Consider the following 15,458-nt stretch of genomic DNA (forward strand, 5'->3'; position numbering starts at 1 on the left):
ACTATCTTAGTTATGTTTGTTAGCATGCTAACATTTGCTAAATAGCACAAGTGCTACATCACAGAGTAGCATGTAGTAGAATAAGATGATTTTAGAGCTTGGATTTAATAATGAAACAGCTAGATTTAATGGTTTTGAAGCATCTGCACATCTTTATTATCAACGACTATGTGAGATATATGACTTGGTTATTGGATAAACAAGCTGCAATAAGTTAATACATTTCAATCTGGCTTTTATAGAGCTCACTCCAATGAAACAGCTCTTCTTATGGTTTCCAATCAGCTCTGCTGAGACTGGACCCCAGCGTTTGATCATTAAACTGTGCTCAATTGACTGACGTACTGGGTGTATCAGCGTTAGCTTTTGAGTGGTTCTAATCATTCCTGTAGCTACTCCTAAGTTCTCTTCCACTTCCCTCGTCTACGGTGTGCCACAAGCTTCTGTTTTGGGGCCTCTACTCTCTCTGTTACATCTGCTACTTCTTCAGCATATTTGGAGTGCTTTTAGAGACATTTTTTATCACTGCTGTGCAGATGACATTCGATTGTATATCTTTTTTAAGTCCCAAGATGTGCTTTGACTCTATTAAAAGTTATGTGGCTGATAACTATCTCCTGCTTAATAAAGAGAAAACAGAAGTCAATGTTTGTGATCCCAAATGAATTATGCCTTAATCTTGTTCTCCTTGCTACGTTTGCTAAATCTTCTTTAAGGAATTTGGGGTAAACACTATTGCTTGAGCTCTATTGTATCTTGCTCTGAAATGGAAAAACTGTTATTTGTGCCTTTATTTTGTCATTCTACATATTGTAATTTATTGTTCACCTGTCTTAACAATGTCTGCAGGTTATTCAGTACTTGGATATTATAAAAGTCCTTTTAGCCACATTGGTAGCCATCTTGGTAATGTCTTTATTTTATTTGGGCAGCTCTTTTTAATTCTTATTTAAATTTCATTGGTTAGTAGGACATGGAACAACTCGTAGAGACTGACCAGTCAAATATGATCCATACTTTGCTAGCGCTGTCCCAAAATACGATTTTAAGAAGACTTTTCCTCCTGGCTGTTATAATGCCATGTGAGTCTTTAGACATTTCTCTGATGTTATGCTACATAAAAACTATATTTTATTGCATTGTGGTATTAACCTAGCAAATACCCTGCTATTTTCACAGACTACAAACAGTAAACATCAGCTCCATAAACATCCTGCATTTCCATTAAAGCTTGCATGAGGCATATCTTAACTACAAACACACTGACTTACATAAGCTAAGTAACATCCTGAGGAAATTACCTCTCCCTTAAAACCTACAGTATGGGTGTTAGCTTCAGGCCACAAAAAAAGAAAGAACTAAACAAAGAAAAGGGATTTGTGTGAGGTTAAATAGATTTTCAACTGGCTATACAACAAATATACAGTATTTTAGCCTCCTCAGACTATACATTTGTGATGTTTCAATCCTTGTCATATGCTGAAACACCTCATTTCTTCTCTTCCTTCTTCTTAAACCATTTCCTTTAGTTTTGGTTAAATAACAGTAAAACCTGACTGTGAAGCCAGACTGTAAAACAAAGCCCCACCAGTAACTTCTTTTGAAAAACAGAGTCACTTCCTTCTGAAACCAGAGGCCTGTTTCACTTGTCCGGGAAGGTGTAACCTGAAGCAGATAAAGGATTTTTTTTACCTCCTGATTAAATCACTCTGAGTGAAAGACCACCTCTCGTCACTTAAATGTGTCAAACCCATAAAAGTATGTAAATAACTGTTGGACTAATTGCTTCACTTTTATTGCGCCACAGAAATTCTGTGTTATTTATATTTTTCATGAGTAAAGTTAGGCCATGTTACTGATACTAATTACCTTTCCAAATATGTGATCACTGTAGTTTTGTAATAAAAAATTTATTTAATATTTGTATTTAATTTATGGTTTTGTTGTTGTTATTGCATTGCATTGCGTTGTGACCTACATAGGTTTTAGGTTTGTATCTTTTACGTTATATTAATCTTTTATGGTTTAATTTTATACCAACCAGGACTTCTGAGAGTAGCAAAACATAAGGGGACAACTGGTCGTACTGTTTATGTATTAGCCTATCAAAGCATATGTCCGAGCTAACAGTACATTTACACAGAATATATAAATTACCATTTCTATTTCCTTTCCTTAAACTCCTTCCTATAACAATGTAAACGAATGGTGTGTGTGATGGTGTGCATGAAGAAATCTGAAATAATCACAGTCTTATCAGTGTCTACAAATTGCTGATCATGTCTTAACGTGCCAGTATTAATGTCTAGTCATGCTTGTTGCAGTCAGTTCTCACCAAATGAGCGAAGGTTAGAACCAACACCTCACCTTTCCATACCTAGCTTTAGTTTTGTTATTGTTTGCTTTTAGAAAGATATGTTTTATTGTTATTGGCTCCATGTACAGAAAGTACAAGATAATTGAAATTCAGCTTCTCTCTCACCTTAATATAAAAAGAAGACTTAAGAAAAGATAAATGATGTTTAAGGGAATATATAAAAATCAAATCTATGTACAATAGTGGCAGTAGTGCAAGTACAGTAGCAGACATTTGCATGGACAGTAGTGGAAACGACCAACAGCAGCAGGAATGGCAGTGATGCAAATGGTTGCAGTAAAGTGCCAAAGACAGTCGGCAGCGTTAAAAGATTTGAATGTGTTGATTCCTTTTTGAGTCCATTATGTAGTAGCATGCTTGCTATAACCCTCCACTTCACAGGCACATCATTTAGAGCAGCTATTCTAACATCAAGGAACACAAGTTGTTGTTTTTCTCCGTGCCATGACCCAGCCCATTCTCAAAACAACTCAAGAATGACAAAGTTATGTAAGGCGTCTCTGATGCAATTACAAAACATCACTGTGCCTTACTTGATCGCACTCGTCAAACGGGACACTTGTCATACCATACATGGACAAAAAATCTACCCCTATCATGTTGTCTATTGTAGCAGATGTTTCGCAACACAACAGACGACCCATAAATCTATAGTTACCATTCCTGTTTTCATAACTCCACGCCTCAACCAACTTCCCCTTACAGGTGAACTTGTTTATCACTGAACACAGTTTACCAATGCGTGTGGCGCTCGAGTAAGAAAGCGGGCAGAAAAAGGCACTGCTGTCACACTGACATGATGCTCGCATTTGGATAAAATGGATTTCGAAGGTTTTTTGGAAGCATATGATGCGATTCCTGGTCAAGGACTTAGCAACAAGTTGCAAACGACAAATGTGATACAAAGTAACAGATACAAGGTACAATATATTTCCTTAAATGTAAGTATAACGTAAATACAGAAGCTCTAAGTTAAATGTATTAATGGCATTGACATTTTGTCTTATATAGACTTTTGAAACAACCAAATAAATAAATAAACAAATAATTTGGTAGGCTAATTAAAATTCTCTGCAACCATATTTTGAATTACTCCCTCAGTAAAAAGACGTCAGTGGTACCTTCTGTGCTCTATGCTTGTTTTCATGTTCTGAGTCTACTATTGATCGCTTTAGTGAAGTATTTTTAAAAAGACTTAGAGTCTACCACCATAATAACGGCTCTGTGGGCCTTCATAGGAGTATTAGCATGTCAAACATCAGCATTAAAGGTGTCCACCGGGAGCTTCTTGTAATGGGTTTTCATGCCTGAGCAGTTCTTATATTTGTAATTTGCAGGTGGCCCAGTGATTTTGTGCATATCCTCCGCATGAACTTGAAGGTATTAAATAAAAATCTGTCCTCAGTAAATTTCATAGAAATCTATTCAGCAGCTTTATGGAATTCTTAAAGCAAAACTTGAAACACTGAGTCACTGAGCATCATTTTTCATATCTCTGGGTCACGTCAGCACGTTATTCTGTTTCTTGTACCTGGAGGGTTTCAGCCTTGACGCCAGACTAACAGGTAGGTTACTTCAGGCCAATGTGATGCTCGGCATCTGACAAGGATCGTTTTAAGGTAAAAGTTCACAGCATTCTTTTTAGCGTTCTTTTTATAGTGCTTGCTGCGATAGAGGCTGGAGGAACCGCTATCGCTTCAATGGGACTCACAGATAGCAAACTGGAATGCAGCCTTCATTGTTGAGCGCTGCAGATAGGCATCAATAAATGGCATTTGATTTAGAGCACTTGGAAAAAGGAGAACTGGCCATAACACAGCTCTACCATGAATGGATTCAAGTTTACAGTGTAATTTTACTTCCTTAAAAGTTTTCTGCTTACTGAGTTTCCAACTACAGAGATGGTCCATCTATCGTTTTTATGAGGCTGCATGACAACCAGGACAGAGGTTACAAAAAATCCTGTAAATAAGAGGGCAACTCTCATAACAATTTGTTCCCAGTGACCACAGAAACCTGTTCTTTGGAACAAAGCCTAATTTCAAGTTTCAGGTTCACTGGAACTGGAATGGCCTTCAGGTCTGGGTCACTCATTATCCATTTCTATAGCTTCCACACCTTGGCTCAGGCGATTAGAGGATCATCAGGGGGTCCTTTTGTCCCTCTGTGGGGGGTTACTCCCACTAGGTTTATATCTGGGACTCTCCACCATTTGACCTTAGAACTGAAGAAGCTTCTCGGATGAGAGGTGAAACGTCTTCAAGCAACTTAAAGAAGTCCAGACGCTTTTCTTTGCAAGCTCCTTTGACTGTCTTATTGGAAGTGCAAATTCCTGAATCCTGTCTTGGCTCAGCTGTGAAGAGTGCTGACTTTGACCATTCGAGCAGCTGTTTTGTTAGTGAAGTGTTGCAGTATCTTGGACTGCCCGTTCTCCTGAGGATGCCTTTGTTTGCCAACAATTACTTATAATTACTCCTTCAAAGACTCGCTAATTGGTTTCAGTCACAAGCAGGAGTCGGGGGATTTGAAATAAGAGGCGCCAACTGGTTTTTGAAGAACTGGGTGTGCCTGTATCCACCAGAGCCCCTGGTAATTATGTGGCTAATTGTAAAATCTAAAGAATAATTTGTCTTTGACTGCTGGGGATTGTCATGCTTTGTGTGCTGCCCCATCCTCTCAACTGGGGGAACAAAGAAGCAGTCTCTCCAATGCAACATGGTGCAACATGCCTTTACATGCTCAAGGACTGCAGCTGCACCCCTTCCTACGGGACGTCTTGGATGGATGCTGAGTCTGTTCTTGCCTCCCGGTGTAACATACGTAGGTGGGTGGGTGCATGTCTGAGATGATCCATTATGTCACCAGAGCCCTAAGAATAGTTTCTGTGTGTCCCGCTAAGGTACTGAGGCAAGTGTGACGTCCAGAACTTAGCTGTTGTTGGGCCAAACCCAGCAGAAACAGAGGCCCTACTGTTTCACAGCGTCAGGCACACCCAGCCGCACACACACACATGGAACCGTTTAAAGTTTTCCTCTGCCACTGTTCGAAATGCCCCCAGAATAAACACCCAGAGCAGATCTGAACCAGCAAGGCCAACGATCCTCATTAGAGAGGCTGTGACGCAATGCGATGGTAACGAAAGTTAGTGGGTTTCAGATGTTTGCTCAGTGTGGTATTGCACATGTGGTTAAATAAAGAAATGTGAAACTGCTGGAGGAGCACGGTGACACAAAATATCACAACTTTTTCTTTTTTTAGTTTCACCTACTTTTGGAGAATGACAAGAAATATAGCAAGTCTTAATCTTCTTCTTCTCCTTGGATCATCTAGCTCCATATCAACCGCTGTCACACCAGCCGTCTGCGTGTCCTCATTCACTTCCTCTAGATTCCAGCAAATGAAAAAGGCAAGACTGACAGAAATAAAATTAAAATTAAAAACAAGCTGTGTGAAATACCTATTTCAAACTGAATATCTATGGATGTTTGACCTTTACTTGGACGAAAGGAGCTCTCTAAAAGTGAGAACCTGGACCAAAAAAGGGAAATTTAGATCATCAGATCATTAATTTCCACATTTCGCGACTAAATGTGCAGGATTATATTTGCATGATAACAAACTGGGTCAGTGGATCAGGTTGCCTGGTTAAATAACGCTGCTTTTGATTACTCTGTGCACTGTAGAGCTTTTTTTTTTTTTATTGTTGTCACCCATATTCTATATAATGTGAAAATATTATTATTTCTGGAGAAGTGTGTGTAAAAATGACAATGCTTCCCGTTGTGAGAAAAATATAAAAGAAAATCCAGGGTACTTGACCGCCCTGATACTACAGTGAATAAATAGTCATAAATTAAGACAACAGTTCCAGTAAGTGAAAGCGGGTCTATTGTTGCCCGCCCCGTCTTGCCTGTAAATCCCTCTCTTATAAATCATCGCTACTGCCCTGTGGCCCCCACCACAGCACCCCCGCTCTGCTCGGACGCAAACGCTCGTTCGCGTGTGACGTGCTCGCGCCTGCGCTGTTTAAAAACGGCGGTCCCACGGGCGCTCGCCTCATCCAACGTTTCAGAGAGCAGAGAAGAGAGGTGCGAGTCAGTCAGTCAGTTAGTTAGTTCTCTAACCGCACAGAGTTCACACAGAGAGGAGCTTCGGAGTTGCTTTGCGGTTACAGACAGCCGCACAGTTCTGTGCAGGATTGCAGAGTTTCACCTGCCCGAGATCACGGGACGCTACGGTTCACCTGAGCGGCACCAAAACGTCGTTTGCATGAAACTGAAGCCAGGTAAGTTTCACGTCCTAACAAGTAATTTGGTTGTCGTGTAGCGCTCTAAACGATGTATAGAAAACAACAACAGTTTGATAGGTGTTGAAACTCTGCTGGGAATATCTGCTGAGCAAATATAGGAGGGTTTTCTCAGCAAGTTTTAAGCCCAAGTTTGGAGACACGTCGGGTCTAGCCGAACCCCGCAGCAAAATCAGCTCTTTTAGAGTTATCTCGTTTTTTCTAATAATATTCACTTCGCACGCTAACTTTGAGTTATTTTCAATCATCTTTTAGATTTTGGTTGTCAATTCGGCTTGGATGTATTGAGCGAGGAACTGAAGCAACTGCTTACTGACAGTCTTCTGTTCTTATTTTCTACAAACGAAAGCATCACAAAGCGTACGTGCCACTTATTTTGGATGGAGGGTTATTCCGGGCATCTATGAACGTGTTCTGCGTGAAATAAACAGGCTCACATGCTCGGGGTAAATGTAAACAAAATGTTCTTTCCACTTCCAGAGATTGTAGATATTTGCATGAGCTAGTTTTATATTTGCGTGCACGAGAAAACGACCGTGTATTCTGATGCACGTGAAGTGTTACCTGGATGGAAATTTGGGATTACATTTCTCTGATTGTGCGTCAGAGACTTCGGTTAAATGCAAAACTGTGTGTGTGTGTGTGTGTGTGTGTGTGTGTGTGTGTGTGTGTGTGTGTGTGTGTGTGGAGGTGTGTGGACCCACACAATTAACTGTACCTGTCCATGTGTGCACTGGTCATATGTAACTGTACCAAAACCTGCAGGTTTGGGCTCTACCTTTGCTGTGCTGTAGGCTGAACCTGCAGCTCTTTCATGAGATGACACACTTTTCATAAGCATGTCATTGTGTTGCGGGAAAAATGCTTAGGTGGTGGGGGTGGGGGTGGGATGCAAAGCTGTTTCCTGCGCAGGGGTTTGAGCAACAATGGCCACCACCTTAGAACAGTCGGCGGTTCTCTGTGCGAGTCACTTCTGAGGAGGGAGCTAGGATGTTGAAAGAATGGCCAAGAAAAGGGAGAGGAAAAAATATAAGGAGCAACACAATGGAGAGCAGGCAGCTCTGTCGGTATGTAGGATAGGAGAGACAATGGGTGGCCAGATGTGGTTACATAATACTTTTTTATTTTTTATTTCTCTGCAAGATCACAAAAGCCTTTAAGTCCTCCAGAAGTGGTGTAATTGAGTTTGCAATGCACAGTTCGTTTTGAACATGGCCCTAGTGTTTGCCTGTGTCACTTTAGCTTTTTACAGTAATCTTCCATTTGTTCTGGCACGTTTCCAGTTCCATCATTGTGTTTGTTTCTTAAGAGTACAGTGACAGCGAAGCCCAAGGCAAACCTGTCTGTAAATATTTAATGGGTGCTGTCTGTCTGTAGGGACTGAATACTTCACTGACTGTGCAACTTCTGTAACCAAGCCTGTTTGGTGACTTTGTCTCTTTCCCATTTGCGAGTTGTGATGACTTGTCTCTTTTTGCATCATAAGTGCAACCTTGTTTTTGTTACTTAATTTATTAGAAAGTACATAGCCTCTCATTTTGCCTGATTTATCCCCTGCTCGGCTTATCGGTCGTCTCTGGATTTGCTAACGTCACCGTCTTCGTCTGCCTCATTTCAGATAAAAGCAGTGGATGCAGCCACGCTCCATTTAAAGGAGGGTGGAAGATTGGGAGACGCGCTGACGAGAACCCGGTTACGACTAAAAGTTCCAAGCCCAGCCTGAAACGCATCATGTCCCTCAGCACCTTCCACCTCATGCAGACCCTGAAGAACTCGCCCGCCGAGCTGCGGCGCAGATTCCGCCGCGACCAGACGGAGTCCTTGTCCCACGGCGACCCTCTGTTCAAAGTGCACTACCTGGGGACGGAAAAGATCTTTTCTCTGGACCGGGAGCAAGCAGAGGAGGCCATTTCTCACTTGCTGGAGGGTATCGCGAACGGGAAGAAGCTCAGGAAGGACCACGCCCTTGTCGTGCGGCCCAGATACGTCGAGGTCAAAGAGCTGAGCACGGGTCGGCAGCTCACGAAGACCTACCTGCAGGACATTGCGTACTGCGCCGCCGACACCAACCGGCCCAACGTCTTCTTGTACATCTGCAAGCACCGGGGGCAGCAGCTGCAGTGTCGGGTGTTCTGGTGCAGCCGTGCGGAGCGAGCGCGGGACATGACCGCCTGTCTGGGACTCTCCTTCCAGCGGGCGATGAGCGACTGGCAGCAGACCGGCGTGGCCACGATGCCGTCGGGAGAGGTGAAAGGAAAACTTGCAGAGGACTCGTCCAATTCTCAAGTCAAAGCAAAGAGCTCCACGCTGCCAGCCGGTCTGGGAAAAGGTGAGAATTCAGCACTGCCACATAAAAGTTGAACCAGGAAGACTTTAAACTCAAGCTAGCCTTATTTGGTGCCAACTTACCCAAACAATCACACAGTGTGCTTCTCTCAGATAATGACAACCTAGGCCTGTCTAGAGGCTGGCTTTCACTGTTGATAATTCAGCTGCAGCAGCCAAGCCAACATCCCTGACTCTGTCCTTTTCCTTCACAGTTCGCTGGAGGAAGAGAGGCTCTGTATCCCGCAGCCCCATGAGAACAATCACCAGGAGAGGATCGTCCTCTGACAGCTTGAACTGAAACCTGTTCTTTTTTCTTTTTTTTTTGTTGTTGTGGTCAGATGTGGGACCACTTTATTGACAACCTCGCTGAAGGGAAGCGACTGATTGAAAAATACAATGAAGACCACAGTGGATGTTAATGAGACATGAGAAAGGTCCATATTTGGATATAAGGACTGGTCATGGGTGGATGCTGCCGTAATCAGTGAGGACTTGGAGATAGGAGATTTTTTTCTTTTTGACTGGGCAGAGTTGCCTTTGGACTTTTGCAAGCGCAGAGTCCAACCGGGCACAAGATACTGAACTGTGACAGGCCGCAAGGCTGTGTGAGGACTAGACTGGGACATACCCAAACTGTCTGTCATGGGTTTTTAATTTTGTTTTTGGGCTTGTTTGATGTTCTGTTTGATGCTGAAGCCACCAAAGACTTTGATCTGCTGGAAAGAGACAGTTAAACCAACCAAGTACCTGCTCTTGGCCAAACAGTCCCCCGGCAAAACTGGAAAAGCACCACGAGAACCTGGAAGTCCTTTTTTTTTCTTCTTTTTCGAGATTTATTTATATTTAAGTGACACATGTGACAGAGTCATGAAGTAGTTATTTTCTTTTTCAGCCTGTTCCATTAATGAGCATTTCTTGTTTTTGTTTTTGTTTTTTTTCCCTACTTTTGTAGTTGGATGAACAAATTTAAGACGACTAAGACAATGCGGGCATGTCATACCAAAGTAAAGTTTAGTTTGTTTTTTCCTTTCCCCACCAAGTCTGTGATATGCATAATTAGTCTGAGCACATTCGAGTCCTTTTTAAGATGATCTCACTCAGGAAATTGAAGTTTTATTGATATGAGGTCAGTTCTCAGTGTAATGCATGCCGGAGGGAAAATGGACATTATCAGAATAGAGGTGTTAATAATAATAATAATTTTAAAAAGTCTCTGCTTAACCTGCAAAACAAAAAAAGGTCCTAATTGTCTTTAGCAATAAATAATTAGCATTTATGTGAGGGGTGGGGAAGCCTCAGCAGTGACTTGCTGGTTGTTTGTGTCCCACACTGGGAACACTGTGTTCCTGTGTGAAGCCTGCGTGAGGAATGCCGGGCCATGCACCTGCATTCCAAATAGGGGGGGGGAAACTTGAGATGAAGGGTGGCGGCGCCTTTCTTTCCTAGAAAAACCCCAAATTCTTCTTGTCCACCCGTGACTTTGCATATTGAGCAGCCTTGTCGGTAAACAGCACGCCGTGCTTTTTTTTTTTTTTAATTGCTCCTTCACATCAATAAAAGCCATAAAAGGTGCCGGAGTCCATCTAGAGTGACCGTTCTGGTCACACACGTGTGCCGTGTTGCGTAACTTGTGCCATGATGGTAATTTTTTATCTCTAGGTTTACAAACATGAGAGACAGGAGGATTGTTGATGAAGCCAGAGGTTACTGTTAACTCCATTTTCTGTTTTCTGACCAAAACGAAGCTAAAAATGTCTTTTCTTTTTAAACAGGGAAGGTTTTTTGTTTTTTTTTCCTGACTGATGTGCAACCAGGTTGTTATCGGTTAATTTTAACATGATGTACCTGACTTTTTAATTACAAACGGCACAAGCCTCATCTCAGAAAAGGCGTCGATGTGCCCGCTTTTAAGATGTATTTAACGAGTGTTCTGTTTTTATGTTGTCGTACATATTTAAATATGTATTTTATGGAATATTAAAAGTTTTTTATAAAGCATTTGTTTGCCTGTGCATTTTGTACTCTTACTACTCTGACCCTCGATTAATCATTCTGTTTCCAGGCTTCCAGTTTTAAAATGCTATATTTGGTCTGATGAAAACCGATTTAAGTATGTGGGAGTGGGTGGAGAGGAAGAGATTGAAGGTTTTAGGGGTTACGGGGCAGCACGTTCAGATGTCCTGGGATTTATTTAGAATTTTAGTCATGTGACTCATTTCCCAGGGTTATTTCTCTAGTTCTTTAAAATTGTTAATATCTGACACCTGCAACCAAAGGTGATTCATCTCCATCTGCATGGGTTACTGCAGCGTTTGAGAATTTCATGCCTCACTTTGGAGGAAAAGTGAAGAAGTCCATATATTTTGGAGTTAATTTTCCTAATGATACGGAGCTCCCCGATAGCCTGCTTCTGCTTCCTTCCTATTTTGTACCATGGCATGATTTACAGTTCAAAATAATCCTTATTTCTCTCATACTAGGCTTCGTGCAGCCCCTCACCTCATCCTCTGCACCAACAAGATACTTTAGCCCCTCCCCCTTTAAGCCATCTTTCTCTTGATTGGCTGCCCCTTGCAAACAGAAGCACCAAGCACATAGAGCACTCTGATTTCTGAGCTTTTGGCTCACAAGGATTACTAGTTTTTTGTTTGTTTTTTTTTGTTTTGTTTAGTTTTGTTTTTGTTCCTACATTAATAAAAGGCCAGCTTGATGTAGCTCACAGTATATGCAAACAATCAGAATCACTCTTCTGCAGAAGAGCCGTGCACCGCGGCGCTGCCGGAGCTCTCTCTAAGTCGCTGCAACTCGAGCAGGGAGTGTACATGAAGACGCCTGAGAGGCTTCACCTCTTCCACCACTGAAAGGAAGAACAAAACAAAACATCATCACGGACACTCAGCAATGCTCTTAAATGATTATGTATCCAAGCTAAGTATGTTAGGAGAAAGGCTTCAGGTTTCATGCCTTTAAAATATAGCTAAACAGCACCACCTGCTGGTATAGTAAACCAAGAGTGATAAAGGTTCGCACCTTTATCATAATGCAACTCGTCCCGGTTGCCGTAAACCACGTACATCTCCAGGAAGTTAAGGAGAGCTCCCGTGACAAGAAAGCGTTCGGCGAGAGGAAGACTTTTGATGTAACGCATGTCCAGGGCGAACGGGTTGGACGGAGAGGGAACGGTGCAGAGGCACACCAGCTCACTGACAACGTCCCACACACGAATTGCTGACGAAGGACAAAAGAAAGAAAAGTTTGATGTTTTTATTGTGAGATGTCATGCACTGCACATAAACATATATGCATTAACCAAAGCACTAGGAGCCTTTTTCCACGGCCCTAATCCACCGTAAATACTGATCTCCGCGAGGCTCGAGCTGCAGCACAGACACATCTGCATCTGATTTAGCTCATGGAAAATGGTGTAATTATTGAATCAGTGCACTGAAACAATAACTTTCTCCTGTTAGGATTCCACACATTGTTTCCATACCTCGCGTCTGCCAGTCTGCAATGGACTTGAGTTTCATGGGCGTGTCTTTGACCATCGAATCTGTGCCACCGATGTTGACTAGGCGCTCGTGATTGGAGCGTATCCACGCGTAGGGGCGTCCGTATTTGACGTAGCCGGCCAATAGAAACAGAGTGCAGTTGACCTCCTGTTAGAGGGGGACAAAGTGTGGGCTGCGAGGCTGAGTGAGCAATTTAAATAACAGAGGCAAGAGAAGAACGCTTATACTGGCTTCTGCACTTCGCCTCCTTGCAGGTACTTACGGGTACTGCTATCTCCCTTTCACTGGGAGATGCTGGGAGAAGATGCTCCTCGATGCAGGCCTCCCTGTGACTGCAGAAAGAGCTCCAATGATTTATCAGTTTCATGCAAACCTGGAGAGCCAGTAGGAAGTTTCTACTCATACTTCCACATCTAAATCCTCTTACATGTATCACTTTTTACCCAGTTAGGAGGAGATTACTTTCCACGATGCACAATAAAAAATATTGCAATTCTTAAAATGCCTCAAACAACCCAAGCTGCCCTCTGAACCCAAGCACATACGTGTTACTATCCACACGCACACACAAACTTGCAGTCAATCACCTGGCAGTCTGTGGCTGTGTCTTGGTATGTGACCGGGAGCCTCGTGGGCCCGGAGGCTCCCCGGGCAGGGGGGAGCTGCTACGGCTGGTCAGACTGGGAGAGCTGCTGCTGGGAGAGACATCACTGCTGTTACAGCTGCTGGTGGAGGAGTAGGAGGAGGCTCTGGACACCATAAAGCCTGGGGAACGCCAACCCTGCGAACAAAAATAAAGGGAAAGGGAGAGAAAGCTGCTGTAGAAGTCATAGATGTGCCCTAGATAAGACAGTGAGACTGGGGAGGTGTGTGAATGTTTCACTTGGACTGTACTGCCAAAAGTATTCACTCACCCATCCAAACCATTGAATTTTGTAAAAATCGAGCACCTAGGCATGCAGATTGCTTCTACAAACATCTGTGAAAGAATGGGTCACTCTCAGATCAGTGAATTCCAGCTTGGTACTGTGATAGGATGTCACCTGTGCAACCAGGCCAGTTGTGATATTTCCACACTACTAAATATTCCACAGTCAAGTGTTAGTGGTATTATAACAAAGTGGAAGTGGTAGAGCGGGTTCAACGAATGACCTCTGCACACCAACTTTCTGCAGAGTTAAGACGCGTTCTGTGGAGTGGCGATTCACGCTTCTCCGTCTGGCAATCTGATGGATGAGTCTGGGGCTGGTGATTGCCAGGAGATGGTACTCGATGGTGTCTGACTGCACTGTGCCAAATTTAAAGTTTGGTGGAGGGGACAATTTCATGCTTCCAACTTTGTGGGAACAGTTTGAGGATGGCCCCTTCCTGTCCCAACATGACTGCACACCAGTGCATGAAGCAAGGTCCATAAAGACATGGATGAGAGAGTTTGGTGTGGAAGAACTTGACTGGCCTGCACAGAGTCCTGACCTTAACCCGACTGAATACCGTTGGGGTTAATCAGAGAGGAGACTGTGAGCCAGGCAGTGTCTGACCTCACAAATGTGCATCAGGAAGAACTGTCAAAAATTCCCATAAACACTCCTGAACCTTGTGGAAAGCCTTCCCAGAAGAGTTGAAGTTTTTATAGCTGCAAAGGGTGGATTGACATCATTTTAAATGCTAGGGCTTTAGAACAGGATGACACTCAAGCTCATATGCCTGTGAAGACAGATGAGCAAATACCTTTTGGCAGTATAGTCTATATAATCACCCAGTTTCTCTACAGAAACTCACCAGATCCTCATTAACAACTGTCAGCAGCAACTCCTCTTTCCCCCTGAGCCAAGGCTGGAAGTATTTAAAACCCTGCAAAGGAAGCAATGTGATTTTGTGATTTTGCGAGAGGTGAGCCGAGCGTGCACGCGCATGCTGGTGTGGCCAAACCTGCAAGGATCCGAGCAAAGCAAGGTCACCGAGGAAGTGCTGCAGTTTCCTCTTCTGCTCCCTCTCTCGTTTCTGTTCACACATGCACACAGACAGCACAGCGATCTGAACATAACGATAAAAACGACGGCACCACTCCAGCGGGCATCAGCACCCTCTCCCTGCCTGGTATCATAGCAACACTTGCAACGCCTCCTCCTCACCCTGCAGGAGCACCCTGCACCCCCATCAATATTAGTGACAATAAACCCTCCGTTTGTGAAATGAGTCAAAGCACGGACACATGCTGAGAACAAAGAGTGGCATGCTGATATAAAAATGGATCGGGCTGCTCTAAAATCGCACCGATTCACAAACCCCTCACAGCTCATCGTGAGGTAAACGATACTCACACCGGAGCTGCTCATCTTAGGCCAAACTGCGGACGTCGTCGTCTCCCTCACAGGCGCGCACGCTGTGTTTCTATAAGCTGCTGCATGTCAGCATTGAGCCGTGTATTCTGCTGCTTAACGCCACTTCGTTTCTGGATGAACGCTTAGATTTGCACAAAGAGCCTCGGCTTTCAGCGGGTGTTGCCTTTCTTGGTCTGTCAGTAGCATCAATTTGGGGGAAACGAAGCCCCTAGCGGCCGTATCTGCGTACTGCAAGTAAGCTATAACTTTATAGAACTGATGCTTGAAACACACAAAAATAACTTAACTCAGTGGTCAGTTCATTAGGTACACCCTTTCGACTGATTGTTAATATGTAAGTATCTAATTAGCCAATCACATGGCAGCAACAGAATAGGTTTAGACATGCAGTTATGGTCATGGTGAGCTGCTGAAGTTCAAACTGAGAATCTAAAGGGGATTTAAGTGACTCTAAAAAGTCACGGTTGTTGGTCAGAACTGCTGATCTGCAGAAGCACTGGACATTTTCTCTGGAAGGAAATATTTTGTTGATGCCAGAAGTCAGAGGAAAACGCACAAAGGCACTACACATGGGCTACAGGACTTATGTAAGA

At 43.2% G+C, this 15,458-nt stretch overlaps 2 protein-coding genes across 3 annotated transcripts; one reads left to right on the forward strand and one right to left on the reverse strand.

Moving 5' to 3' along the window:
- Window positions 1-6,423: 6,423 nt before the first annotated feature.
- On the forward strand, window positions 6,424-11,009 carry LOC146714826 (protein FAM43B). The gene is made up of 3 exons (XM_085451161.1): window positions 6,424-6,662; window positions 8,302-9,012; window positions 9,224-11,009. The coding sequence occupies exons 1-3, from the start codon at window positions 6,647-6,649 to the stop codon at window positions 9,307-9,309; spliced, it is 813 nt and encodes a 270-aa protein (XP_085307287.1). The 5' UTR covers window positions 6,424-6,646; the 3' UTR covers window positions 9,310-11,009.
- Window positions 10,751-15,060, reverse strand: LOC146714827 (uncharacterized). Of its 2 annotated transcripts, XM_085451159.1 has the most exons (8): window positions 14,845-15,060; window positions 14,453-14,524; window positions 14,303-14,374; window positions 13,111-13,304; window positions 12,786-12,855; window positions 12,505-12,670; window positions 12,042-12,239; window positions 10,751-11,868 (listed from the first exon to the last, which is right to left on the reverse strand). In XM_085451159.1, the coding sequence occupies exons 1-8, from the start codon at window positions 14,857-14,859 to the stop codon at window positions 11,753-11,755; spliced, it is 903 nt and encodes a 300-aa protein (XP_085307285.1). In that variant the 5' UTR covers window positions 14,860-15,060; the 3' UTR covers window positions 10,751-11,752. The 2 variants fall into 2 exon arrangements, with proteins under 2 accessions (XP_085307285.1, XP_085307286.1); XM_085451160.1 differs by lacking the exon at window positions 14,453-14,524.
- Between the last annotated feature and the right edge of the window lie 398 nt (window positions 15,061-15,458).

This window comes from Copadichromis virginalis, linkage group LG3, assembly GCF_057382275.1.
Source record: "Copadichromis virginalis isolate Kocher_CV1m ecotype Utaka linkage group LG3, C_Virginalis_male_GT1.1, whole genome shotgun sequence".
NCBI classification, from domain to species: Eukaryota; Metazoa; Chordata; class Actinopteri; order Cichliformes; family Cichlidae; genus Copadichromis; species Copadichromis virginalis.